Below are 27883 nucleotides of genomic sequence, written 5' to 3'. Positions count from 1 at the left end.
CAGGTAGTGTTTTCAACATACATAACATTAGACCACACGACACGAAAGGTACACGAATACATGCCACCACCTTTGCTGGGGCTAATCTTCTCAACTGTATTTACCCTTCAGCCTCTTGGGAGGTCCATGTTCTCTTGATACATGTGGTGGATCGAGTCTCCAGCCTGGCCTTGGTCTGCTGTAGTGGGTGAGCTATGGGAGCAGAGCAGCCTGAAAACAGTACACAGTGCAATTTCTCCCCTCTGAGTTATTCAATTGAAGTTCTCTTCTAAATTAAGTGGTGCATTCATCCATAAAAGGATATTTAAAAAAAAAAAAAATCCAGGAGCCTGATTTCCATAGCTGAGTATGCCTGTGGTCACTGTAATAAGTGTCAGAGGTAATTTAATGTACACTAGAGAGGGAGCACTTAACTTGTACACGGCTGCTTCTAAGAGGTCTCGAACATTAAACTCCTTTTGCTTTCTGTGGGCCTATTATCTAGACATTTTCTAAATCATCAGGTCTGTTTTATGGAAAAATAAAACGTATGTGGCCAGTTCTACTCACATGTGCTCACTTAATTTCAGTCCTGGGAAAACAGTCGAAAGCACATATGTGGTAACAGGCTAATTCCAATAACAATGAGCAGGGCTGATGAGATGGCTGGATAATCTATCCCTGGTGAGTACTAGAGTCATTAATTGAGTTTTCTCAGTGCCTGTCTGATAGGTGGAGCTCTGGCACTGGTATTTTTTTCCCTAGATTCTCTCTGTAGGCTGGAGGATGACAAATATGGGATTATTTTCAATTAGCGGGCTTTAAGAGTGTGGGAATGTGCAGTGCAATAAATGCTTTGTTTGGATACTTATTTCAGTGTTCTTTTTAGCTTAAAACACTATCTCTGGTGTAAGTATGTCCACACATGGTTTTAATCAGAAAAAAAGTACAATACAGAGAAAGCCCAAAGTAATAAGCCCCTTGACAGTTATTTTCCCCCCCCCTCAGGTCACAAGGTCTTAAGGTAAAAGGTAAATTGTATTCCCATTTTTATAGCTAAGCTTATCCAAACCAAACTTCAAGGCACATAACAAATTATCAAGAATTAACTTGGTTAACAAATATTAAAAAAGACACTTCTGCTTGCTACCCTTTGAAGGCAGTCAAATGTTATGCTGAGACAGAGCACACAGCAGGAACAGTGTTGACACCTCTGTACTAGTAAACTTGCCCTACCATAAGTAATGACAGCAATTATGGCTTTAAATATGCATTGTGGGATTTAAAATTAGGCCCTCCAGAGCACACTACACCTGAAGCTGCCTAGCTTGTGAGAGAAACAAGCAGTTTACCAATTTTTCTCTTTTTTCTTTTTTCTTTTTTTTTTTTTTTTTAAACAAGAGAGCATTTACAATATTTACAAAAAGCAAAACAGAAATCCACATCTGTCCATGGAAAAGCTTTACCGGCCTTCGTGGTGCTCCTTGATAATGGAACTGAAGGTGTTCTGGTGCAAACTCGTCTTCACTCTTTTTTCCCTTTGCCTCCTGTTGCAAAACCAAACTCTTACGACTTCTTTCTCGAGGTTGAGCCCCTCGGCCATCCTCATAATTTCTTGAGAAGAAGGTTTGCTTTGTTCCCCAAAGTGCCTCTCTAGGGCTTCTTTGGCAGCGATACTGGAGAAAGGGAGAAAATTTCACCTTTAGAAACTTTTCTGTGCGTTCAAGTTTCACTGCTGGGTCAAGGGACAGCACTGAAGGCAGGGACTTGGTTTGCTTCCTCTTTTTTACATAAAGGAAACCCACAGTTTCTGTAGCTCTTTGCTGACATGAGCAGTGTGACATCATGCAGAATTTCAGCACACAGTAATTAAAAGGCAAAACTAGCATGAAGTTCAGTGCAATTTCAGTGTTAACTATGAATTACTTGTGCTTCTTGATACTGTTTAGGGGATACAACTATTAACTAGCCATAAATGGAGGCACAGGAACTGGAACAGTCTGCTCCAGTCACAGCAAGGCCGTAGGGGTTCAGCAAATGCTCATCAGTGGCATTGCCTCTTTGCATCAAATCATTTGGATTTATAAATGGGATGATTTGAGAAAAGTTGGGTGCTATATCAAGTTCCCATCGTGTTATAGAGAGAGCACTAGAGTGTTTCTAGAAATCACAGAGGTTATGGCAAAGCTGTTTTAGCAATCACCACACTTTCCAAAACTCTGCCTTAACCTATTCCTCAGAGTCAGCAGCCACGAAAGTCGAGTGGTTCACTAAACAAAATAATTTAATACTATTATTTTTTTTCTTATTTTCAGGTAGAACTTGCTTCCAATTTTTGTTACGTATTCTCGGAAAACACGGAGCGTCTGTGACACGCTTTCGTGCCACCGGGACTCATCCAGAACAGCTTCAGCAGTAGCTGTAATTTCTTTGGACACAAGAGGGCACTTCGTGCATTGTTCTGAAAGTGAGGTGAAGGTGTTTCTGCTACAAAAATACACGCGGTGTCTGCTGGAGTTCTGCTTATTTCATTGCCTCATCTGTGTTGGTCTCTCATTTACAGGTCAATTTTGCAATGTTTATTAGTGTTACAAAACCCACCTAATTAATAGCGTGATCTTCTGCACACACAGAATTATAGGAACATCATTGTTTTTTACTAACAGCTTCTAAGGCTTTGGGCAAAGTATATAATAAAGTAATTTCCACAAATTCAAATTAAGCAGTTTTTGCTCTGGGTATGACTATTCTAATTTAGTTATTGGGGCTTTTGTTTTAGCATTAGTTAGCCTTCAAACATCCACTAAGAATGGCTAAGAGCAAGGCTCCAGCATTTGTATAAAGCCCATCTCCCTGATTACTTTCATGTCCTTAAATTGAGGTCTTATATGCCTTTAAAGAAGTAATTAATATTTTCTTACTATATGGGATGTGGTCCTGAACTTCTCAATTATCTGTGTCCTTGCCAACCTGCCATATTTGATACTTTCACTGCAGCAAGCTTACATGTAAAAGCAGGAATAATTTAAAAACAATTTAAAAATTAACAATTTAATAATTTTAAAAATGCTCAATATGAGGACTGATTTTATCAATAGCTTTTAAAAACACCAGACCTCAAGTTTCTGGCAAATTTAAATGTGGTTTTTTTAATTGTTTCAAAACTTATGTGATTATTTATACCAAAATAATGCAATTTATTTTTAATTATTTATAATTCTTTAATAATAATTTATAATTATAATAAATATATGATATATAATATGATACATATAATATATAATATATAATAATATATTATATAATACAATATATCATTATGTATCATATAATATATAATAATATATATTATAATATAATATAATATAATATAATATAATATTATGTATTATATAATATATAAGATATATATTATGTCATATATAAGATATATTATATATAATTATAATAAATATAATTTATAATTATTTAATAATATTTAATTTATAATTATTTAATAATGCAATTATAGATATAATGAAATTTTGACAGATCTAGAATAAAATATATCTTCCTACTTAAGTGTGTTGTTAAAAAAAAGCCTTTGATTGGGAAAAATAATATCTTTGGAATAACTTGTGGTTTGGAGGGTTATGCTGTTATTTTCCACGGGCATCTTTCCAAATACTGAAACTTTTAGAAGCACTAGATGCAGATGTTCATTAATGGAAAATAGCACTTCAATTTTGAACAGAAGAAAAAGCATCTTAGCCAAAGTGGTTTCTAACCTGTAAAGCCCTAAATATTTATTACCTTATGGTGGTTCTGCGCTTCCTCTTCCTCTCATTCACTCCAACTTTTTCATTATACAAAGCTGTATTTAAAAAAAAAAAAGAAAAAGAAAAAAAAGAAAACAAAACCTGTTTGTTTTTCCGTTCTACAGGGAATGGAAAACAAGCAGAATCATCTCCTGAAAAACAGTCAACCTTTGAAGAGAGAAGAAAGCATAACAGAGAGGAGCATCACACATAGGATCTTTTCGTTGTGTGGGATGGTCGGTCATGGTTTTTACCTCCAGCTATGAATGGTTGTAAGTAAAAGTGGTGTGGCAGCAGTAAAGATGCAGAGGAGCTGTGCTTCTGTCCCTTCCCCTGGCATACCTTGCTCCTCCTACCCTTCAAGGAAGAGGAGAGATGGAGTCCGTTTCCTTACTGTCTCATCCTCCTTCTTCAGAAACACAGCTCTGGCCCCCAACCCCATTTATCCATCTGCCTTGTCCACCCCACCTTCTGATGGACAAGTCTCTGCTCTCTTCTCAGAGGCCACTGTCTGCAAACATGATCTGCCACCGTCTGCAAACATGATCTGCCACCCCCCACAGCCCCTCACAAGCCATTCTTGCCATGTAATGGCTGCAATAGTGGAGCCTCTCATTTCCAGCACAGTTACAGGGGAAGGAGGCTTTCTACACTTGGCTCAAAGGAAACTGAAGTGTGTGGCAGAATGACAACGTTTCCTACTGTTGAATACAATGCCAAATCCAGAAAGCAGCATTAAGATCTTCTTCCCTTTGTTCCCGTGCCCAGCGAGTGCTGCCCGGTGCTCGGGCTTTCGCTGCCACCTCCAGGCTTGCTGCTTCCCAGCACTGCAATTCATCCAGCTCAAAAGGCTGTTCTCAAAGGCAACCACTTCCTTTAAGTCAGCCAGCCTGTCCTAAAGTACTCTTTGCCCAGAGAGCCCTATGGCTCTTCCTGCAACTGGAAATTAACTGGGAAAAAGGAAGAGCATTTTAGGTTACGACAAAAAACTCTAGGCCATGCTATTCTTCTTCAGGGTTTAAAGCTCACTGCCACAGCTGAACTCAAATCTTTTCCCCCATGGCCATATCTCATATGCCAGAGGTTGGAAGGAAGACTCCTTTGCTAGTGAAAATTCCCTACTGCTAAAGGGGCTGTCCTGCAGGTGCTAATAATATGCTACAGGACTGGAGTTAGCTTGCTGGGGTGGGACTGAAAGAAGTTTCTCCCAGCAGTCCAAGTGATGTTTCTGCAGTTCTGTACCCTCCACACATTTCTGTTTGCCCCTCCTTGCTCACCCCAAAAAAGAAAACTAAAATTTAACACAAGCACACCTTAGAATCTAAATCTGATTAAAAAAAGAAGCTTTAGTCTATGGACTACACATAGTAGTCCTCGGGCATATAGATGGCATTCTGGTTCAAATGCAAATCAATATTTAGGTGATTTCAGTTCTCTACCTCCTACTTGTTCTGCTTCCTCCAGCCACTTGGACAGTATGGATTTCAGTTTGCAGGCGTTCTTGAAACTCAGCTGCAAGTTTTCAAAGCGGCAGATGGTGGTTTGGCTGAATTCAGAGCCGTGCACAGCAGCCAGCGCTTCTCCAACGTTGGTTTGTGTGTAACCTGTCAAAAAAAACAAAGAGGAAAAAAAGTAACTTTGAAGCTTTCTTGAGCGCTTAGACCTTCCCTTCTGACTCCTGTGGACAGCGTGTGCCTGCAGTGCCTTCAGGATGGGCTCCCTGCAGAGGTCTCTGTGGCTGACTGAGCTCTCCTCAGAAATTTGTTCAGTCTCCTGTTGGTTTCAGTGGATCTTTACACTCCAAGATTAGGGATTTGAGAAGGATCCTGACATCCATTTTTTCTACAGATGATGCAATGGTAATAAACTAATCCCTAGTGGCTTTCCTGTTATTTGTTGCAACAACTAAGTTGAAGTGGTCAGAGAAATGCTGCAGTTTCCATGCAGACACTGACTTTGTCTCAGCAGCAAACCTGTTCAGTGCTCTGAGCATATATCTGCCATATATGCCATATATCTGCCATATATCTGCCTCTGTTCAGGAGGCTGGATCATTATCTTCCTTTTCTACCTCTGCACCAGAAGAGGAAGGATCTCTTTGGACGCTGAATGTCTCACGAGGCAACTTTTTACCTCTATTTTGGTTGCATTAACTCCAACTCTCTCAGTCTCAGGCACACAACCCACATTAACTTTGTCTTCCCTGATAAAGCTCAACCTCAGATTAGTTTTCCTGTGCACATTGCATTTCTCCCATCAGAGCACTGAGCCCAGGCTCCGTGTCATTTGCTTGCAATAAAGGAAGTTTTGTTCCCTCAAAAATTCAGGATGAAGATGCAGTGACTAACAATGTGGGGCCCAGCAAACCCTTTCCATTGCTGTGCCTGACAACGAATACATGACATACAGGAAAATCAACCAGGTTCCAAGTATTTTTAAGCCCTCATTTCTTTTATTTCAGTTTAGCCTGAAAAGGAAACACACCTGCTTTCTAGCTGTTGAGATAGTGCATAGATACCTCTAAACACCTTCTAATTTTTTTTAGATTTATGAAACTAGAAGGATTTCCTATGATTCTAATGTAATAAGTGATAATGACAAAATTGCAACTCTTCAGAGTAGTCAGTATTCCTAAATGGGCTGCATCTGCACTGCTGGGTGTTATTTTTTTCTTTCAGTACAGTTCAAGCAAGGGTGAGGCTTTTACATTGCAATGTGCCCCTATTTCCTACAGCTGAGAAAGACAAGGCTCAGTCTGCCTTTGTCCTCAGCTAAGACTGGCCAGTGAAAGACAAGCAGCTCACTGGAGACTCTCAAATATGATCCATCTTGCATGAATCAGACAGCAACAAATACATCACTTACTGCTGTACCTGTGTCTTGGCACAAGAAAATAAATCAGGAAGAGAAGCTTCCTACTTGTGTGGAAGATTTCCCATGGCTGTCACTGGAATGACACTACAACCTCAGATGGAACTGTTTGTGGGGAAGGGGATGGGTATAAGAGCATGTGCTGCCCTAAGTTGCAGATAATTTGGAGCCGTGCAGAATATTTCATCTGCTACTGAATGCAATTTATTGAACAGCAATAATTTTCTCTGCACTTAAGACAAATAATTTAAGGGCAGGCAAGTTTGAAGTCTCCTCCTGCTTACTAAGCTGCAAAAAGCTGAAGTTCATTAATTCCAGTCAAGTCTTCTAGGAGTGGAGAAAGTTTGGCAGCACAAGGCGAGGTTAAAGTTACGATCAGGCAGCTGAAGAGGCCAGACTATAAAACACTCAGAAACAACTGGGCTTTCACTGGAATTTTTCAGCCTTTTGTTCGTGGACAAAGAAAGCACGTACCCAGCTTAATCCTCCGCAGCTTGAATTCGTTGGCAAATTTCTCCAGCTCCCTGATCTCGGGGGAGTCCATGTCGACGGGGTCTTCCACGGACTTGCCCTTCCTGCGGAACTCCTGCTTGAAGTCCGTGGCAGTGGCATCGTCTGTGAGGAGGGACTGGTGCATGGGAGCGAAGCCGTGGCCCAGGGCACAGGAGCTGGCACTCAGGGCGTGCTCCGGGAATTTATAAAGGCAAGGGGTCAGGCTACCTGAGCAGCACCAAAGAGAAAACTCAGCACAGTTATTCTCCGCCACTGCACAGTAAAAAAACCTCCCTTCACCATCTCATAACCCTGTAATATTCATTATATAACATACGAAAGCATCCAAGAGTGAGGATCTCTAAGGAGGTGCTGTATCTCTTTTAGACGAACTCATGAAAAACCAATCAACAGCCACGATCATCCTATTACTGAGTAAACAGAAGCACTTAAATAAGATGGCAGATGGTCTAAACCTAAACAAATAAAATCCAAGGTCTAAACTGGAATTAAGGGGCACATCTAGACTGACAGACCTATGTCATTTTGAGTCACCTAAAATTTACAAGTCTCCACTTTCTGGTACAAAAAATATTCCCATGTGATGCTTGGATGGGATGCTACCTTGGCTTGGCTTCAGCATAAAATTTCTTTGGGGAAAGCACAAAGGTAAAGACCTAAAGGCAAAAAAACCCCTAACAACCAAAACCCAGAACACATTCAAAATGATCCTTCTGGCTTAAAAAGAAATCACTCAAGGACAAACCAGAACTATCTTACATTACCTTTTGTTCACAAATATCAGACTTAACAAGGAGATTCGGTTAAGAGTGAAGGCTGGTTTTTCTCTAGGTGTTGTAGCTAAAGAGTCTATGACCTAAAGGAGGGGTGGGGGGAATCACTGGGGAAATATTAACACTCCTCAGTGTATCTGGAGCAGCCAGTAAATTCCAGGTTCTCAGGACACCCTTCCCAAATTTCTAAATTACACAAAACTTTTTAGAAGAACTCAGAACTTCATTAACCACCACTGCTTCCTCCATTTATTGGGGTTAGGGTTGTCTTCACCACCCTGAAAGCTCTCACCAGTGTTGGAATTTATACACTTCACACAGGATAACCACAAAAAAAAAAAAAAAAAAAGAAAATATTTTCTCAGAAAAACAAACAAACAAACAAACAAAAATCTAAAAAGAGGAGGACTTGCTTTGCAAGGTGCTGACACTGTTTACCACATTGGGATGGGGCATGCTGCACGTCTGTAGGATGCGAGTCTGGGAGAGACTTGCCGACAGCATCTCTGGAGTTGAAGGTTTGATGCCTAAAAAAACCCGAAAAAAGTAAGGGTAAAAAAAAGAAAAGAGAAAGAATAAAGATGTGTTTATTTTGGAACGAAAGAAAATGAATTTGTAAGCAACATATGTTGTTAAATACCTATTAACTTCACCCAGGGATCTGGACAACGCAAGGAATGTTTGCAACAGGCACATAAAGGCACAATGCAGTAGGAGCATTTGGACATTTGCACACCATGAAGGAAATCTACACTCTGTCCCTATGCAGATATATTCATCTAAGCTGACTAACTTGAATATTTCCTTCATTCTTAAGTGAAATAAAATTCTGAGTTTGATTTTGGTTTATTTCCAAATCACAGTTATCTCCTGGGAGTTGTGTTAATTTGGTTCATGTCATTATCTCATTGACTGCTACTTGCATGGAATAGTCATTCTCAGAGAATAACAGTTCCTCTTTCTTACTGAGCCTGGCACATGCAAAAATGAGCAGGATGCTAGCATACATTCATGAGTGTGAAAATCCATGACCATCTGTCTGATCTGCCTGCAGAATTCAGATATCTTTGCCTTATGCCCCATTTTATTTTATATCTTTGGTCAAGGCTTTGTCAGCCCGGGTACTGGTAACATACAGGTATATTGCACATGTCACTCCTGGTCCCCCAAAAAGTGATTATCACCAGGGAAAATGGACATAGGTTAGCAAAAAGAGCAGCACTCTCCCAGTCATGTAGAGGGAAATAAGACACAGAGTGATTTCATGAGAGATGCAGAGGTTTTGGGGAAACTCTGGGCACTGACCCCTGATTTCCTAACCCTTTTTCTAGCGCCTTAATCCAAGTCACATCTCCTTTAAACAGTCGTCTTGGATTGGTGCCTCTAAAGGAAAACTGACTAAAATCAGCATGCAAATATCTCACCCAGCTGAGGGTTGCTCTCTTACCTGCCATCACCCCGTAGGTGGATGGTTGGTTTCCATAATGACAGGAGGGCACAGAGTAATGAAGTCCTGCCAAGGCGCGTCCCGGAGTTGTCGTGGCAGAGGGAACCCACAGGAGCACCACGAGTTCAGACCAAAGACAAAACAGAGGGGACTGGTAAGAAAACATGTGAGGATTCAAGACAGAGCCTTTAGGTTCAGAGGCAGAGAGTGCCCTTGTGCAGTTTTGGTGTGCAATCAGTAAGCATTTAACTCTGGGCCATAACCATCAGGTAACACTTGTGGAAGTCCAGACAGTTTGCCAGGTCACAGCAGGTAAACTGCCAGTAAAAATAGTGAGACACCCTCCAAGCCAAGCCCAGAAGCTGTCATACTGTGGTCTTGTTGCATTGCTTTTAACATATTCTATGGTCATAACCCACCTTGCATACACTGCTCAGCAAGGGGAGCACTGGACAATTTTGGAGGAGACCACTTCCTCTCCTCACACACCTTTCACACACTGTCTCGTTCAGTCTCACATAAAAACCAGTTCTATGTTCTCAGAAAATCACTTGCCCTCACTGCCATGCAAACCCCACCGTGAAGGAAGGCAGCAAGGAAGGCAACATTTTATGCATGCCTAAGAGCTGGGTTTCCAAAGGCAGCAGTCTGGGACGTTTGCTTTGAGGCATCCAGAAGTCAGAATTTTTTAAGTGCCAATCCACAAAAAAAAAATAAATTTCAGAGTGCTTTGGCAAGGAGGTAGAGAAACAGGACAGTAGATTATGGGCTCCTGTAAAAAGTTAGGCCTAAATAAACACTTTCTATCAGCATCAAACACACAATTAATTTACCTCTTGAGTTTTCACAGGGTTATTTCAGATCTGTGCTCAGCAATAGCCAGGGCCTGAAGAACGAGACCATTTTTTTGCTGAATGGGAAATAAGAGCTATGGCTCTTTCTCATGTATAAGTAGGAATAAAAATGCACATACTGTCCCCTCTAACAACTGCTATAAAATACAATATTAAAAATTAATGTTCACGAACATTCAGACACATAAAACTGCATTTTAGAGAACACACTCCAGTTGTTCAAAACAGTATAATTAGTAAGGATTAGAATCCCTGTTTTTTACAACATCAATTATAACAGTAAAATGTCCTGTTTAGATACACTTATACAGATATAAAATCTACTAGGACAAACATGCTTATACTAATATAAATGCACTGAAAATAAAGACCGTGTTAATAATTCTAATGCATGTAGAACGATGCAACTTTTCTGTTGAGGTAAGATCTAAGTGTTTATTGGATTTTTTCCCTATTATTACATAATCCACTGACTATTATTTTTAGGCATGAAAATACAATTTTCAACTTGCTAGTAAAGACTTAAAATTAAATGGTGAGGATGATCCCATTCGGATTAAATAACAACAATTCAAATGTTGAGGATAACGCAGAACATCACCTGAATTACATGGCATAGTATTTGAAAAGAAATATATTCACCTTTTTGTGATGCAGAATTGCTGCATCCATTTTTCAAAAAATTGACATTTGAAATAAGTCGTTATTCAAAATTCTTCCACTGTTTTATTGAGCACAAATTCTCCCTATATGCTGTCACAAGAATAGCATTATTTATTACAATATCTGAATCTGTGTATGAAGTCTGTAAAGCTTTAGTCATTACAATTGTTACTGCTTTCACAGGGTCATTTTTTCACGAGGTTTGACCCTGTTTTTACAAGGTCATCTGCTAGATGTGATCCTACAGTCAAAATTTCCCAGGACTGCAGGGTCATTTTGTCCTTGGGAGGCAATTACAAAATATCAAAACTTAAACCTGAAGCAGGCGAGCATTTGCTTTTGGCTGGCTGTCATCATGTACCTCTTATTACAAGTCAGATGAATCTAGAAAATACTTCTGTGATACAGATACATAAATTTGACCTCATACAAAATTTAAATTCTCCTGTTCCCTACTACTCCTCCTAACCAACGGGATATTTTGAGCCTCCTGCTTAATGTGTAAGATCCTGTTATCTGTTACCAGTGATCAGTTTTCACTACTTACATGCTTTTGCTTTTCATTAAAATGTTTTATTACCAATGCATTTCAGGAGAAAGCTAGTTTCTTGTTAAGACTCTGAATAAAATTCTAACCTTAATACCATTTCAAATAAATCAAACTATGTCTTCTTCTGTTCTTGAAACCTTTCCATCAACAATTCCTGCGTTCCAGAATCCCACTTCTGCACTATTAAGGATGTGACAAAACTCTCTTTCTCCTTGTCTCTCTCTCAGATAGTTCAGTGATTGCATAGGCCGAGTATTTCAGTGCATATAATTGGATTATATACACAAACATACAAAAATTAAAAAATATTGTCAAGGCTTCTACTGCCAATTTTGAACATCCCACTTAAATCTTAGTCTTCATTCAGTATGCAATATGCCTTGAAAAGCAAGGTTTTTCTTTCTTTAAAGCTTCCCCCAAGTGATATTTAGACCTGAGCCGTTTTAAATATATTTCCTATTTAAAGTAATTTATGTTGCTTTAAATCGTGGTTGTATAATAAGCTTTCAGTTAATTTACAGGACATTTCTCATTGAAGGCTATACAGTCGTAGCAACAGTGACAATGTTTGAAGCTGTTTCAAATTAGTGCATTGGCAGCATATTTGAGCCTGATCTCATAACAAGTTTAGAGAAAGCTGCTCATTTAGCTAAAACACAAACATTTGTGATTTTCCTCGTTCGCTCGTTCGCAGAGTTTTGTGAAATTGCTTCTGCTTTAACATAACCCCGATCGCACGTAGCACTGACACCGAGCACTTCAAACACTGCAGCACTTGATGAACACAGACCATCCAGAAAGCGGCACAAAAAAACCCCCGAGAGTTACCGAGAGCAAGATTATTTTCTGAAAAAGTACCTGTAGATACGACATTGGTGGCGTGGTTAGAGACATGCAGGCACTCTGCGGCGCTGTGGTGCATTATCAGAGGCAGGGAGGGAGAAGAGTCAGAATTCAGGGGCACAAAGGTGTCAGATGAAGTGAATGCTTGGCAACTCATACCCTCCAACAGGCAGGAGAGCCGCTCGGCCCCTGTTTTCCGACAGGGCAGATCCTGCGCAATCCACGGCAGCTCAGACCCTATTCCCGGCTTTTTACCTGCATGTGCACGTGCAGGAGGGCTCCAGAGCACAGGGGAGGTCGTGTGCAGGTATTTATACCACCAGGAAATCCCCTTATCCATTTTAATGTTCTTTTTTTTTCCCCAGCAGTGTTGCCATACTGCCACAGAGCCTCCTTCCTTCCCACACAAACACAATACGCCTCCAATTAACGGGGGGCTGAGGGGGAGGGGGGGGGGGCGATGGGGGAAGACGAGGGAAACCAGAGACACGATTTGACAGATATTTTCAATTAGGTCTTTTGTAAAGGACAATGACCAGGAGGAAAAAAAAAATAAACATAAAAGTATCGTAAAAGTCGGTAGCAACAGAGAAGCTTAATGCTAAGTAAGTTTCCCCAGTTAACACCTGCCCCCAAAATCCCATCCAGGCAATTGTCTGGAAGGCAACCTGTCTGAGAGCTCAATCAGAAGTCTGCAATAGTCAAGAACCTATAGAAAAATAATCTGAATTAACCTAATTCCCAGGGCAGTTGCACAGTGATTTTTTGTCTTAACCTACAGTAGCACAGATCAGAGATGTGTAAAATGGGGCAGCTGTATCCAGGAGGGTATTTCTGAACAGATAGCTTTACAGTAGCATGATGTGCTAAATGTTTGTCTAAGATGAACTCTTGAAAGAGCCCACAGTATCACAAAAAAATTCATTTATGGTTCCTCTTACTAATTTATCCTACCACAGCACCTACAATCTTCTCCAGAAGATCCTGAGTAAAACCAGGATCTTTTCTCAAAGAAGTTGAGAGATTTTTTTTCGACAGGAGATTGGAATTACTCTGGGTTACCCTAAAAATGATGCAAATTTCTGCAGGACACCATAGTCACGTATTCTACGTATATGCAATAAAGGTGGGATGTTCACTGGTTTGGTTTTTTTTTTTTTTTTTTGGTTTAACTTGGTTTGGTTTGTTTTGGGTTTTGTGACCAAAGGTGGTTGGTCTCATTTTATGCAAAGATGATGATACTTTTTATGTGTTTGGTATTCCTAACTGGTTCAAATGTCTGAACTAGAATTCTGACAAAACTAATTTCAGATACATTAGGTGGGAGCAATCATACATGCCATTGCACCATTTTTCATGTATTATTGCAGAAAAGAGCTGTTGCATTGAGCCATTCCGTAGAAGCCCAGCTATTATATGTAAATGTGTTTTGGGGAAGGCTGTGTCTGAGATTGTTGAGAAATTTCATAAGAATTACTGCATAATGGAAATTGCACATGAGCTTTAACAGTGGTGAGGCTCTACACTCATAACCACTATGTATACATCCTCTTTCGTATAGCAAAATATAAAAAAACTTCAAAATAATTATTGCAATATTATGGAAGACACTGCCATCAAATGAACTGCCATCTGTATTACTTTGGGCTTGGCCCAATGTAATACTAATGTCTGTGGATTCATATTAAAAATTTATCTTAGTAATTTTCACCTCTGGGGTCCTTTTCTCCCCCAGTAAGGGGCATGATACATTTACCAGGGGCTTCAGCCCACATCCCTACCGGGGTTTTGAAGCTATGGGAGAAAAAGAAACCCTAAGAATAACTTTACAGCCCTGTCCTTGACAATTCTTTTTTCTCATATCCCAGTGGGTATCAAATACATCACTGCAAACCCACGTCTGGATGCAAACAAGTTGCAGCCTGTCCCCAAATACAGGATGGAGCTCTCTTCCATTTTTCATTTCCTCCTGAGGTGACACCATGCCAGCCACCACCTCAAATGAGTTTTTCATGCCATGGCTATTTACTGTTGTGTTTTATAGTGCTGAATGACTCGGATTTCTATTTTTTTGTGTGTTTGTGCTGTACCACCTTCTTCCCATTAAGGTAAAAACTTCACTATTTTTCATTTTGACTACGACCAAGGTTCTTTAGTCACGTCCAGCTTAAAATAAAGTTGTTTGGCACAATTTTTGAGGATCCTGTAACAGCTAGACTGTTACAAATCCCAGGTATTTGACAAATTTCACGTACATCAGGTAGAATAATAAAGCTCATTTCTAACAAGAGTAGCACTTCTCTTAAAGCTTTGTTACAGCCCTCTGTTCTGCCAAGAAGGACACCTTGGTGGGGAAGTCTTGTCACACCAGCCACACTCAGCTCTTTGGCTGGGCTTCAGCTTGCCTTACCCTGAATGACCTGATGGCTCCATATTCTGTAATCTCATGGTCAGTTTTAAGGCTCTGCCTCACAGCAGAACAGCTCAGCTGAAGGTTTCTGGCGGGAATTTCGGACCTGTGGCCGCTGGCTGAAAGAGGTCATTCCTTGTTTGCACTCATAGATGCCCTCAAAGGTTCAGTGGGGGTTTCCTGCCCTGATACACAGACCCCATTCTCCATTTGGATGGTGATATGATGTCAGTAAATGTTACAGCAAAGCCCATCTGCTTCCTGCTGAACCCTCAGCCTTTTGAGCAGCTGTTACTTCCACAAGGAGGAATGGGGAAAATGAAGATTTTAATGACTGAGCCCTTTTTTTACAGTCCACTGTGGGAGAACTCTGAGCTTACCTTAATGTTTTCCCTTAAGTTAACTCCAATCTTTACTCCATGTTAGTAGATTCTCTTCCCTTTAAATCTCTTCTGGGGATTGAATCCCCAAATACCGAAGAAAGCCTTAAAAAACACCTTGAGTTTTTGTTTAGACAGCATTAAGCTGTCTGTTTTCATGGCAAAAAGTTCCCTTGATGTGGTTTTCTCAGCTTAGAAACAGCATTTCATTGTAGGCTCTCAGGACTGGCTGTGAGAGCCAGGGGAAACCCCATCATTTTGCTCCCTGGGAGCACAGCATCTCTGTTCCCAAGAGGTGATCCCATGCTGATCAACAACATGGATTTTAAACCTCACCTTTGCCAAGCCCTACATAATTGCAAAGGAAATCTGGCACAACGCAGGTCTTGGCACCATCATTCATTCAATCATTCAATCCTTTTCCCAGGTCTCCAAATCCTTTTCTGGATAAATTGAAAAAATACAAGGCTTGTTTAAATAAAGACCTTGCAGAGATGGAAGTCTCTACAAGAATAATCACTGTGATACTCCTACAGCTGAAATATGTCCCACTGAAACTATCACTCACATACATTTTACATGCTAGAGAGGAGTATGTGTGTATATATACATATATACATGTGTGTGTATATATCTCCACACATATATACCTGTATACATATATATACACAGATACTCATTTGTGTATATATCTCTCTCCCAGTAATGTACCTTGGAGAACTTGTGGTTCTTTGGGAAGTGAGCTTCACTTCTGCCTTCCCTGCACGTGGAGTGGGGGACCTTTAGCTTTTTCTATTTCCAATACTACTGCAATTTCCATCCTGTCACCTCGTACACTTTTGCATGTAAATATTTGTCTGTCACGTTTCACTTTTATTCAGAATACCAAAATTCCCAGTTTTTAAATCCATAATTTCGTGGTTGGTCTTCACTATGCTGGGTATGGGCTGTAAAATAAATAGAAAGGGAAAGAAAACTACTTTTCGATTTGTTTCTATTTTTCCACTGGCAGTCTTGCAGATACACAACAAAACAATGGGTTGCATACGATCCAGCTGCATTCCAGATTCTCAGAGTCCCAACTCTACCAGGACTTTCAGTTTTATCATTCCTCTGTGTAGGGTGTTTTTTTTAATTCACGTTGCTGCTGGGACACTCTTCACTGCTCAGCAATCACGCAAAACTGAGGAGTCTGACCTAAGGGTTCTGCATCCAAGCTCTTCCTGCACTAGGCTGTGTAAAAAGAGCATCTGCAAAACATAGTTAGGGGCCATTTCACCTGCAAAGAGACTCTAAAAGGTCCTTATTGGAACAACAAGTACACAGTTCCTCCTCTCCCCACCATCACACTTGTGCCTCAGCTCTCAAGCAGAAATACTTCGCTGTTGCTGCAAAGACTGCTTTGGAAAGCTGGTCTGGGAAGGCCACAGGAATGGCCAGGGTAGCACCTTAAATACAGATGTATGGACTGCTCCTCAGTGTCACAATGCCCTTTATTTTTTAGGGGTTTGTCTTCACAGAGTGAGCAGCCCCAGCAATAGGTGGTATCAAAAGGAGCTGGAAGTGTCGAGTAGCACAAAAAGGCAAGTCTGAGAGAGATTTCAGTATGTCTCAGAGGGCAAGTATTACACCTGCCAGTATTATCACACAAAACCAGAGACCCGGATGGAAATAAGCACTAGTGATATAATTGGAGATATAATTGTAATTTTTGCAACATTATAGTGTTTTCAGTAGTTCGCAATTCCTCCAAAGATCTGCACATTTACACAATTCTTCCCCTTGTTTTTGCTATCCAGAAAGATCTTTAACTGAAATGATTATTCTCATATTATTGAAATACCTAAAATACAGAGGGATATCACAGATTTCTGGTTTACTTGCCACACTGTAAATGAAAATGACATATCTAAGTACGTTGCACTGTGCAAAGGAAAACAAAAAAATCTCCTTTCTTAGGTAAGACATAAATTGATTAACTAACTGTCAGTGTATGCCACAGATAGTTTCATTCACAACTGACAGGGAAGGAGGGTGGATTAAACATTTCCAAGGAAGACACTTTCCCAGGGACCAGCAAAATGCAATTTGCTTTTAAGAACCTATAGAAAGCTTATCTGGTCTTGCTGCCAAAGTCTGGCTCACTGGAGTCTGAGTGAAAAACATGTGTAATTGCATTAGAGCAAACAATAGACTTTAAGCCTGATTTAGGCCAAGTGGGACTACTTGATAAAGACCAAAAAGAACGTTAAGATTACTTGATAAAGACCAAAAAGAACGTTAAGATTACTTGATAAAGACCAAAAAGAACGTTAAGATTACTTGTTTCTCCCAACCACCTGCCCTGAACGTTAGATCATCTCTGTGGAAAAGAGCCCCCTGGACACCCAGCACAGACATGATCTGTTATCTGCAGGGAAAGGTGGTGTTCCCACGGCTCTCAAAGAACATCCTGAGCCTCGTCTCATAAAATATGTCTAAACTTATATAGCTGTTACTTAAATTTGTAGATCTTCTTATCTATAAGTTGTGCTGCTTTGCTTTTCATGCTCCCAGTGGGATGGGTGCTTCTCGAAATAATAACACACTGCAAATGTATTAATAGAGAGAGAGAGACCCCTACACTTCGTGGCAGTGGTCCAAGCTCATTCCAGTGCAATTCCAATGAAAAGCAGCATAGGATCAGGCTGCAAACAGTTATGACAGGGGCCAGCCAGCGGAGCTATACCAGGCATGAGTTTAGTCAAGCAGGTGGGAAAAAAACCAAGTTGCACCCAACATCTTTAAAGCATTTACAAAATATTACTACTAATAATTATTTCACAATCGTTAAAGGCCAGGTTTAAAACTCACATGTGTTATGTTTGCCTCATTTTCAGCTAATTCAGGGCCACGTAACAACACTTTTAGCAGCAAGAGTCTTTTTTTCCCCACATCTTTTCCTCCGGAAAATCAGAACTTTTCGGTACAAAGAAAGATTTTCATATAGCTGGTTATGAACTCAAATCCACACAATGCTATTTTTAACAACCTAACTTTTCAGGGAGTGCTTTTATTCCTCGCCAAATGACTTCTTTCCATTTTTCTTATGTCATTTCAGAAAGAGTGTCTGTAACCCCAGGAGGATTTTATCATACAAACATGGGCTATTGCTACAGTGGCCAGACTATTAATTCTTTCCTAGTTTTCCCTTTCAGGTTACAAGATAAACATTGCTTTCAAAAAGCTTTGGTAAATATTCATGTACACAGAATACATTGTAAATTATACTGTGACTCTTGCAAATTCAACACTGACAACTTCAAAGTACCTGAATTCGTTATTTGCCTGCACCTAAACTGAGTTGTCAATTATGAAATGAACTTCTGCAGTCAGAATTTCTATTTCTTGACATTTTCAAATTCAATAGAGAGTCCAACTGTAAAATAACATCAGATTATTCACCCATATCATATAATATTTGTTTGCTAAAACTTAGTTAAAGCAAACAAAAAAGTCAGAGTAATTTTGTGAGGATCAAACACTGAAAATGGCATCACCCACTAAGACACTGATTTCATGGCACTTTCTTATAAAGAGAAAAGCTCTCAACAAGGCAAAACAATAATGACTACATGTTTTGGGGGTTTTTTTGCCTACTGGATAATAACATGGAATATTTGAGAAACTGGCATTTAAAAGTTACTATAGCATAGAAATGAGTTACATTCACCTGCCCTTTAAAGGTCCCTTCACATTAACCAAAATGGAACAAAAATATACATCCCCTGCTTCTCAGTTTATACTTCCATTGGCAAAACAGTTTTTTCTCCCAAATGCAGTTAATAAAAAAGTCATGTTTATTTAAAAACTAAGTAATTAAAAAAAAAAAAAAAGGAAATAAAGAGAATTGACCATCTCCAGGTCTGAAACGCTACTGAAATGATCCTTTACACATGACTTGAAACAATGCAAAGATGGAGGGAAGAAAAAATTGAGTGTAAGAACCAGGGCAAAAAAGTGCAGCAAATTAATCAGACCTAAGAGAGACAGCTTCCCAGGGTAGATCACTGAGATCACCCAGTGATCACCCAGATCACTGAGATCATAAAGTTGTCCTAAAAAATGCCTCGGCACCACCCAGATCCACCATTTGAATATCTATTAAGTCAATACTGACATTCATCCACATTACCCATAGCCACAGACGATATCATCTACTCCTGCAGATCTCTATGAATTAGTCTATTTATTATTAAAGTTGACAAGATCTGTCAGAAAACCTAACCAGCAGCACAAATTTTTCCCTATCCAAAGTGCAAAAATCTCCTGAACAGAACTTTGTCTTAGAAATTGGGCTTACACAACCAACCAGTTATTTTTCTTGAAGGTATCTTTCACTTCACAGGTCTCCAAAATCAAAATTTCTTTTTAATTTCCAGAGAGCACATCGAATACCAGCCCCACTATCTTTTGAAAGGATTTCAGAAATTTCCCTCTAAAGGTCAAAAGTCCTGAAAGGATCAGAGGCTCAAAACATTCTTCCATGGACATTCATCACAGCAAGATGCCTTGGGCATTACAGCCTGTGCCATCTTTGAACAACATACACATTCTGTATTTTACTGGGGAAATGGATTTCGTGATCCAGTTTAGGTCCAGCTTTTGGTGGCTCACAGCAAAGTTTCTGCCATAAGTAAGAAAATCCTCATGAGCATCTTCATGTCATGTATGTGACCTCGTCTCCAAGCCTTTACAATTAACTTAATTAGAAGGGATACCAAAGAAATTTTGGAAGGCTAGGCACTTATTACAAGCTGTCAGCAGCTTCACAAGGTTCACAGACAGAGGTGAACGTGTGCTTCACGTGCCCAAGCCTCTCCTGAGAAGTGTGAGAGCCACATAACAAACAACAACCAAAGTAAAATTCTGTGAGACTGATTAATACTTTTGCCCACTGCTCAACTTTATTGCAGAATTGGGACAAGTGCATGGCAAAATTCACAGGAAATGTACTGAATGATGAGGAATCTTTTTTTTCCCCTCCTTTCTTCTCCCTCTGGCATAACAATCACCCTCCAATGTGCTCATCTTCTCCCCTCCTCTGCTCCATGCCTCCTGTCCCCACTCCTCCCTTAGTATGTGTCACAGGAAAGAGGATCTGGATTATATGTTCCCAATGACATTTGGATATCTGACCAACAGAACTGGTGAACCCTCTTCAGCTCTGAAATTGCTCCAAGACTAAAAGTAAAATCTTCAGTTTCAACAGGTTTTGGCATAAAATAAATTAAATCAATGTGTTTAAATGGAAATTTTCAGCTCTGGAGAAAAGTCATTCAGAATTTCAACAGCTGTATCAAGCTTCTCTCTTAATTCTCTGTGCATCTTTCACAAGCTTTCATAAATTAAAAAATTTAATTTTTTAAACTATCTGAGGTTATTTTAGGAAAAATATTCAAAGTTTTTCAATGTGCCAATTTACAAATTCTGTATGAGATAGACAGTACAGACAGAATAAACTGTGGGAGGAAAGCTTTCCAGACAAACTGCAACTTTAGACATCCAATCTTTTGAAATAAATCCAGATTTGTGCTAATTTATAGGATTACAGTATGAGTTAATAAGATTTACAGTAGTAAAGGCACGAGATAAAAAAAGAAATCTGTGGATTTTTCTAAATGTAATTGAATCTTTCTGAGGTCTGGATTTTCATCTTTTTAAACAACCTTAATCCTTCAGATCACAACTTACGCAGACACGTTTTGCTCTTCCTTGCCAACTTCACTGTAACGTTCATACCTCAACCTGAAAATTTACCTGTATTCCTCTAGGTTCAGTCTAATGAAAATGACAGCAACAACCAAGTAGGAAAAAAGAAACCCACGAAACAAAGCCAAAACCAGACTCCAAAATACCTGGAACACATTAAGGTCAGACTTTGACATCCTCACCGAGCAGTGCATTAAGCAGTAAACATTCTCAGAATACCTCAAAAACACCACTCAATGCAGGCACAGCTGACAAGATGTGGGCCAAATGGGACTTTCTAATTTGCTGAAACGATTAGTGATGAGAACTCAATTATTTTTGTATTCATGGACCTGAGCGATAAAGTAACGTCGCTTTCTTTTCGTTATCGGTGTAAAATAAAGGTCACCAACTGGGTACAAAGATCAAAACCTCAAAGGTACTATTACTTGAGCTCCCAGAAAATCCCAGTCATCTATATTCATACCTGAACTTTGCCTGCACGCAGTGCATTGATGAATATTACTGTGTCAGACAGACAAACATCGTCAGCTCAACACGGTCAGCAGTTTTGGGTTTCATTACCAAACAAAACATCTTGCCAGCAAAGTGATTTCATTAACATATTCAAACCCCTGACTGGCTCGGTCCGAAGGTCATTTAAAATTCTTTGAAATGCAAGACAAAATTTTAATTCTTAAATCTCGCATAACATTTAAAATGCATTAGTCTTCAGGAAAGTGTCCCATAACTCTCACTGAAAATTTAATCCACGCAACTCAATTAATCATTACCAAGTGGTGTTAAAATTGCAAGGTGCACCTTCTCAGGAAAAGAATAATCATCGTGGTATAGCACCACTTTGCCTTTCAGTGTCTCCTTTCATCTAAAAACCTCATTGTTGTCCCCAAAGGTATCGCTTCTATTTTATGGGTGAGGAAATGGTGTGTTAAGTAGCTTGCCCAAAAAAATACAAAATCAGTGGCCAGTGTAGGGATAGCAGCCAGAACTATCAATGACATTTTGATCAATGCTTCCCTTATAAAACTACACAGCTTTTAAATATACCCCTGTGCCATGGAGGAAAAGTCTGAAATATCTCACTAGGTTGACCTAAGAACTCAAAAATTCCACTTGCAGCTTCCAGGGTGTGTCCAAGGGCAAAGGACCGTACTTGACCAGTCCTAAATTCAGAAGCCACTGTCTAAGATCTGAGCTGGTTCAGTCTCAACGTAAGTTGACAGCTGAGGGATCATTCTTCTCATTTCAAATATAAGTGAGAAGGGAGATGGGGCTTTCTGACTTTTTTAAAGGCGAGAAGTAAAATGATCTCATTCAAATATGCACCCGCCTTAAAACATTATTCAGGTAAAGGTCAGAAAGTGGGAACCTTCCCAGAACAAAACACAACTCAAAAAATATTGATGGAGCAATTGTCATTAACAATTTGCACCAGTCTACAAGAATTACTTACTCTTTGAAAACATTTGGATATTTTCACTTCTCCCCAGGGCAAATATTTTAATGCTTCTCTTCGGAACTGCGTCTACAGCCCTTTTCACAACCTCACTTTTAAGTGCCCAACCACACAGAAACCATATTGAGAGGCAGGCACAACAGGGCTTTGAAATTTCCTTTTAAATCACGGCGACTGCATTTTAGTCTGACAGCACATACATGCAACATATGGCTAAAGGCTGCTTACCATACCAGCAAGCGTGCTGGCCTGAAGGAGTAAATATTTAAATTAAACACCATGCCGTTTTCCAGGTGCTACAACAAAAAAGAGTAACCCAAACGTGTACATAAGAGAGGGGGGGAAGCAGAACAAGGGGAACCCTTCTGCTTCTTTACAGAGAATCACTCCAGGCTAATGAAATCCTGAGTTTAACTCAGCAGCCTTTAGACCTCCGAAATCCTCCTTTCTCCCCATGCAAGGAACCTAAAAATCCCTCCAGGCAACGTCTTTGCATGGCCACCCTGGGACTGCATGGCATTTAAGCTGGGATTTTTAAGGAAGTCTCCATTAGGACATTCTCACAAAAGATGCATTAAGTCAGGGGATTCCCACAGTATGGAGTACAATACTCAAAACCTAGGGACTTTAAACATGGTTTTTCTCTCTGCACGCACAGGAGTTTGCCACAGTGAAATTCCACCATTTGCCATTGCAGCTTCCCCTGGAAAGCAGGGATGCAGAAGGGAAGTAACTGAAAATCGTTCTGTACAGCTTTTACAGCATTTACCACCATCCTGCAGTGCAGGAGGGGAAATAAGGAAGTTATTGCAAAGAAGACATAAGCCAGCCCTGGCAGGAACTTAAGACTTAACAAGAATAACTTTCTTTATAAGTCACTGTCAAACTCTCAGGCTTCTTTTACAAAAATAATAATTATCCGTGTGTGATGCTGAATTACAAGTCAGTAATACAGAGGATTCTGTGCAGACTACACACTCCAAAAGGGTTACACACAAGGAAATCCTAACCTTTCCTCATCATGCTGCCTGGACAAAGGCTGTGCAGACACAGGAATAAAAGTGACTCCTTATCCACATAACACAGCCTGGGAAGAGCACTAAGAGAATTCCCCTCCCCAATCTCCCTCTCTCCTTCAGATCAGTACAAATGAGTGTTTTCAGAAGCAAAGGGAAAGCAAACACAGCACCTCTGAGTTTGGTACAGCCTCAGGGTCTAACTGATAATTGTGCCATGTCCCCACCACAGCACAATTAAATATATTTACAGACCTGGACTATAGCAAATAACAAATAAAAAAAAAAAAAATTAAAAAAAAAAAAAAGGGAAAGAATAAGGCCACTTTTACTAACTTTTCTATAACATGATTCATCATAAGCCACAAGCAAAACCTCTAAGCCAAGCACCTGTATGAAACATGTCACCCTGCAAAATGTAATCCAGGTGAGTGCATCTTCCCTACGTCCTTTGGCTCATCAAAAGATATGGAATTTTTTCCTTTTTCTGCTACCTTATTACTTCTCTTTGTTGTTTCCACTTGTTTTCAGGCCCTGTTCCTCCCCATACACCCCACTCTGATTTGGAACTTCCCTTTTCTAAGCTCCCTGCAACTACTCAGTTGACTCATGATCCAAATTCACTTGCATTGGAGGGTACCACCTTTTTCTTTTCGTTCAGTAAAACTAAAAATTGCAAGCTGAACAAAAATATACAATTTATAAAAAAAAGAATTGTCCTATCTGAAAGAAAGCCAGCATTAGTACACTTTTTTCAGAGATTAGGTACACTCTACTCTTTTTATACTTAATTAGCAGGGAATTTGGGTGTTGTATTACTGTTTCCTCAAGGAAAACAAGAAAATAACAAAAAACCCAGTACCAATCCTGTCACAAAACTGTAATAAAGGAGAAAACCACCACCATTTTCTCTGCCAGTTAGCATTTACTAGAAGCAGATCATAGTAATACCCCCATGCTGCAATTACTTATATTTGACAGCAGTTTTATAAACCATAAGTTGATTTTTTCCAGAGCTTTCCTTCGGATTGCCTCAGACTGACTACATATCTACTTTTCCCACAGGACTGAGGCTTCCTTAGATCCGAGTAGACACCAGCTTTTGAATTTTAGCCTTGTTGGAGCAGCTCAAAATACCTGGTGAACTACCTGACTGCTCATGTCTGTCTCCCTCTTTGCACCCTCCACCCCAATACAGAGAAAAAGGAACATGAAATCACATCACTCATCTTTATTCCAGCACACAGAGCATGATGACTTTTTAAAATGCCTGGGGGAAAAAAAAAAAAAAGAAAAACCCCCCCATATTTGATTTTTTTAACATTCCCATGCTGATGTGATTCACAGCTATTGTTATTTATTTTGCTGTAAGGTTTTCATACGAGATCATCAGCCAAGCAATCCGAATGATAAATTAAGTCCTTACAACAGAATTCTGCCTCTACTCTCAGTGACTCTTCTCTATCAGCCTGAAACAAATCACCTTTGAGCTCACAAAAGCTTTAAAACAGAGAAAGATAACTAAGAAATATGGTATCATAGAAAAAAACCCCATGTGTTGCTAGCAATGCCTGTGATAACCCCTCATCTCCGCACGGCAAACACGGTACCTGAGAGGAAGATTTCCACAAAGCCATCTCTTAATCTTTTTCTTAATCCAACATTCAGACTCATCTTCATGTTTGCAAAACATAGCCACTTGTTCTTTTTTTCCTCAAGCTGCGGGAAGCACGTCCATGTCATCTAAGGAATATTCTTCCAAATGAATAGCGTGATGTATTCCCAACAGCAAGCCATTTTCCAAGGGGCAACAAACTTTATATAGAGAATAAATAAATTTATAAAATGAATACTTCATATCTCAAGAGAGAACTAATTGATATTACTAAGTGCCTCCACCTGTCAGAGGATTTTATTAATAGCTTGGCTTTAAATAATCATTCTTAGGTAAAGATTGCTTATTTAATTTTCACTCTTTGTTCAATGGTTAAGAATAATACAAACCAGTAAATTACCACATCGGGTCATATTTGTTTCAAAAATCACCTTTGTAGTCAAAGATACTACAATGATATTAGAAAGGAGTCATATGCTGACCCAAAATTATTTGTCATGGAAGGGGAAGGCAAGACACCATTTTAGCGTGTTTGGATTCAAACACATAAATAATCCAGGAAGAGTTTCCATGTTCTTACGTTAAATTCCGAATTAAAAATAAGGCTACTAGTCTAATAGCAGTTTTGGCAGCATGCTTTGCTCTCACTGCAGGCCTGCCAGCTCTCAGAAGGTAACTTCTGCAAGATCAGAATTTTTCTGTGATCAAGAATCATGCTGTAAAAATAGGAAATCCGTGGGCAAAAATGGCAAAAAGCCTGCAGCATGTATTTGTTTCTATGCAAATACCTTACAGCTCTGCTTTGGACAGAGAGAGAGCTGACTGTGTGCTTATGTTACACATAGAGCTGAAATACAGAAACTGTTCAGCAGCTCTACAGCCCCTTTCAAAATTAGGATAGTTTTTATTTCCATGAAAGGACACTCTGAACTAATAATTTCTTAGTGTTCCTGAATATTAACAATTCACAGTAAAGCTGAAGAAACAAAAGTATTAGCAAAAAAGGCATAGTGGGAGTTATAAAATAAAAATCCCTTGACACATTATGGTCATTAAGCACAGAACAGGAAAAATGTACATGTGCATGTTAGGGCAACATGACAACTGGTTCAAATTATAAATATCCATTTGTACTTCACTGTCATGCAAGTTTTTTTACTCCTCTTCCACTGATGCAAATTAAATCTGGATTAATAGTTGAAATAATTTCATCCTGAGTGCTCAAAACCTGACAGCTATAGATATCAAAGCACAATTAAGGCAGGGCAGCCTTAATAACAAGCAGCCTGAGCTATAACTCAACATACTTTTTTGTCAGGGAAGGGAGTAGACTTTTGTTTTAATGCCTTGAAAGAAACAAAGCTGAAAGCCAAGGAATCACCTGCCCCACCTCCAGCGCCCAGACACCTCAACAGGGAAAGTGGGTAGAGAAGTAGAAAATCCTTTCATGAACTGGAGGGAGAGGGAAAAAAAGAAACAACAAACCAAACAAAACCAAAGCAAAACTAAACAAAAAAACCCCCACCAAAACCCGAAAAAGAGGCAGAGGGAACCCTGTGTGCTCCCTGTCCCCATGCAGAAAGGATGGAGAGTAGGTCTCCTTGCAGAAGGGATTTCCCCATGAACCGCTATGCACAGATCCAGCTGAAAATTAGTTTTGTGCCTGTCAGGGGCAAATGTCAGGCGTGTGCAATGGAGCAGGACCAGAGAGCACAGACTTTGTGGCCTTCAGTAAAACCCCCCTGCTACAGCAGGTCCCCTTCAAGCATCTGACCTGCAGGTCCTCACTCGAGCCGTTCGAGATGTCTCCCCTTCCCCGCGGTTACCACGGGGTGCCTCAGACCTCGCCCATACCCAGCTCCTGCTTCACAAGTCATCAAATCGCTGCTCAAGGGGTGAATGGCACACACTCTACAGGATTTGAAACTAGTAATTGCCAGGAGATAGCTGGTAATTATTGTACTGTGCAGAAGTACATGTTATGCAGAAGACAACGAGATTAGGCCGGCAACACTAAGCCAAGAGTTACAAGTGAGGGTTTAGATAGCAAATGTGATGCTAGAGGCCCCCTCTCCGGTGCACATCCCCTTCACTGGGGGCTAGCAAAGGGCTACCAAAGTCCAGCAACACCTCCCTGGGACTCTCAGGTGCCGTGTTTCTCAAAGCTGACTTGCTTCAACCAGCAGGTCTGTGTCGACTCGCCCGTAGCACACACCACACCTTACACCTTCCAGAGCAAGGAACACCTCCTCACCCTCTGTCATCTCTGTCATCTCTGAACCTGAACAGAGATCCAAGCTGTTAATGCCTCGTGGTGCATAAGATCTTCAGGATAACAGAGGCTGTGCAGGCAAAGGGAGCCAATGGAGCAGAGGTGGTGGCTACAATATTAATATGACACTTTGCAACACAATTTGCACGTTTGAATTCCAAGCAGAAGCAACATGGGCTGTTAAGTGGTCACACTTAATTCCAGGAGCAAATCCAGAGCACCTCCCTCTTCCTGTCATCTTAGTCATACTCTGGAGAATGATACATTGAGAAACTGAAAAATGAACAGGACAGGCATCTTCTTTGGACAAAATAAATGCGTGTTATATGATTTCTTTGCATGCTGACTTCAACTCTGGGCACAAAAAAAATGCTCTTTTCATCCTGAGCAGCTTTTGAAAGGCATGTCAGGGTGAGCTCTCCAAAGCTGCTATAGGCAAATTGGAAGTCTGGGGCTTTAATGGAATTGATGAATTCAGGTCTTTTAGGTCCCTTATTAAAAAAAATAAATTTAAAGCTATTAAAAAAAACCACAGTAAATGAGAACTAAGCCTTGGTATTTTATATAATTTTCACGTTACTTTCAAATATTTGGCAATTTGCTTAATCTGAAAAAACAAACAAACAAACAAACAAAAAACCAACTAGCAGCAAACCCACACAAATTATATTTGAGAAAAATAACAACTACATA

General features: G+C 39.9%; 1 protein-coding gene across 3 annotated transcripts; it reads right to left on the bottom strand.

Moving 5' to 3' along the window:
• Positions 1-313: 313 nt before the first annotated feature.
• Positions 314-26769, bottom strand: POU1F1 (POU class 1 homeobox 1). Of its 3 annotated transcripts, XM_032680951.1 has the most exons (8): positions 26304-26499; positions 24914-25118; positions 9381-9446; positions 8347-8460; positions 7122-7367; positions 5216-5380; positions 3772-3832; positions 314-1655 (listed from the first exon to the last, which is right to left on the bottom strand). In XM_032680951.1, the coding sequence occupies exons 2-8, from the start codon at positions 25044-25046 to the stop codon at positions 1442-1444; spliced, it is 999 nt and encodes a 332-aa protein (XP_032536842.1). In that variant the 5' UTR covers positions 25047-25118; positions 26304-26499; the 3' UTR covers positions 314-1441. The 3 variants fall into 3 exon arrangements, with proteins under 3 accessions (XP_032536842.1, XP_032536843.1, XP_032536841.1); XM_032680952.1 differs by lacking the exons at positions 24914-25118; positions 26304-26499 and adding an exon at positions 26693-26769; XM_032680950.1 differs by lacking the exons at positions 24914-25118; positions 26304-26499 and adding an exon at positions 12306-12447.
• Between the last annotated feature and the right edge of the window lie 1114 nt (positions 26770-27883).

Source organism: Chiroxiphia lanceolata, chromosome 2, assembly GCF_009829145.1.
Source record: "Chiroxiphia lanceolata isolate bChiLan1 chromosome 2, bChiLan1.pri, whole genome shotgun sequence".
Taxonomy (NCBI): domain Eukaryota; kingdom Metazoa; phylum Chordata; class Aves; order Passeriformes; family Pipridae; genus Chiroxiphia; species Chiroxiphia lanceolata.
This window is presented reverse-complemented; position numbering and strand designations above follow the sequence as displayed.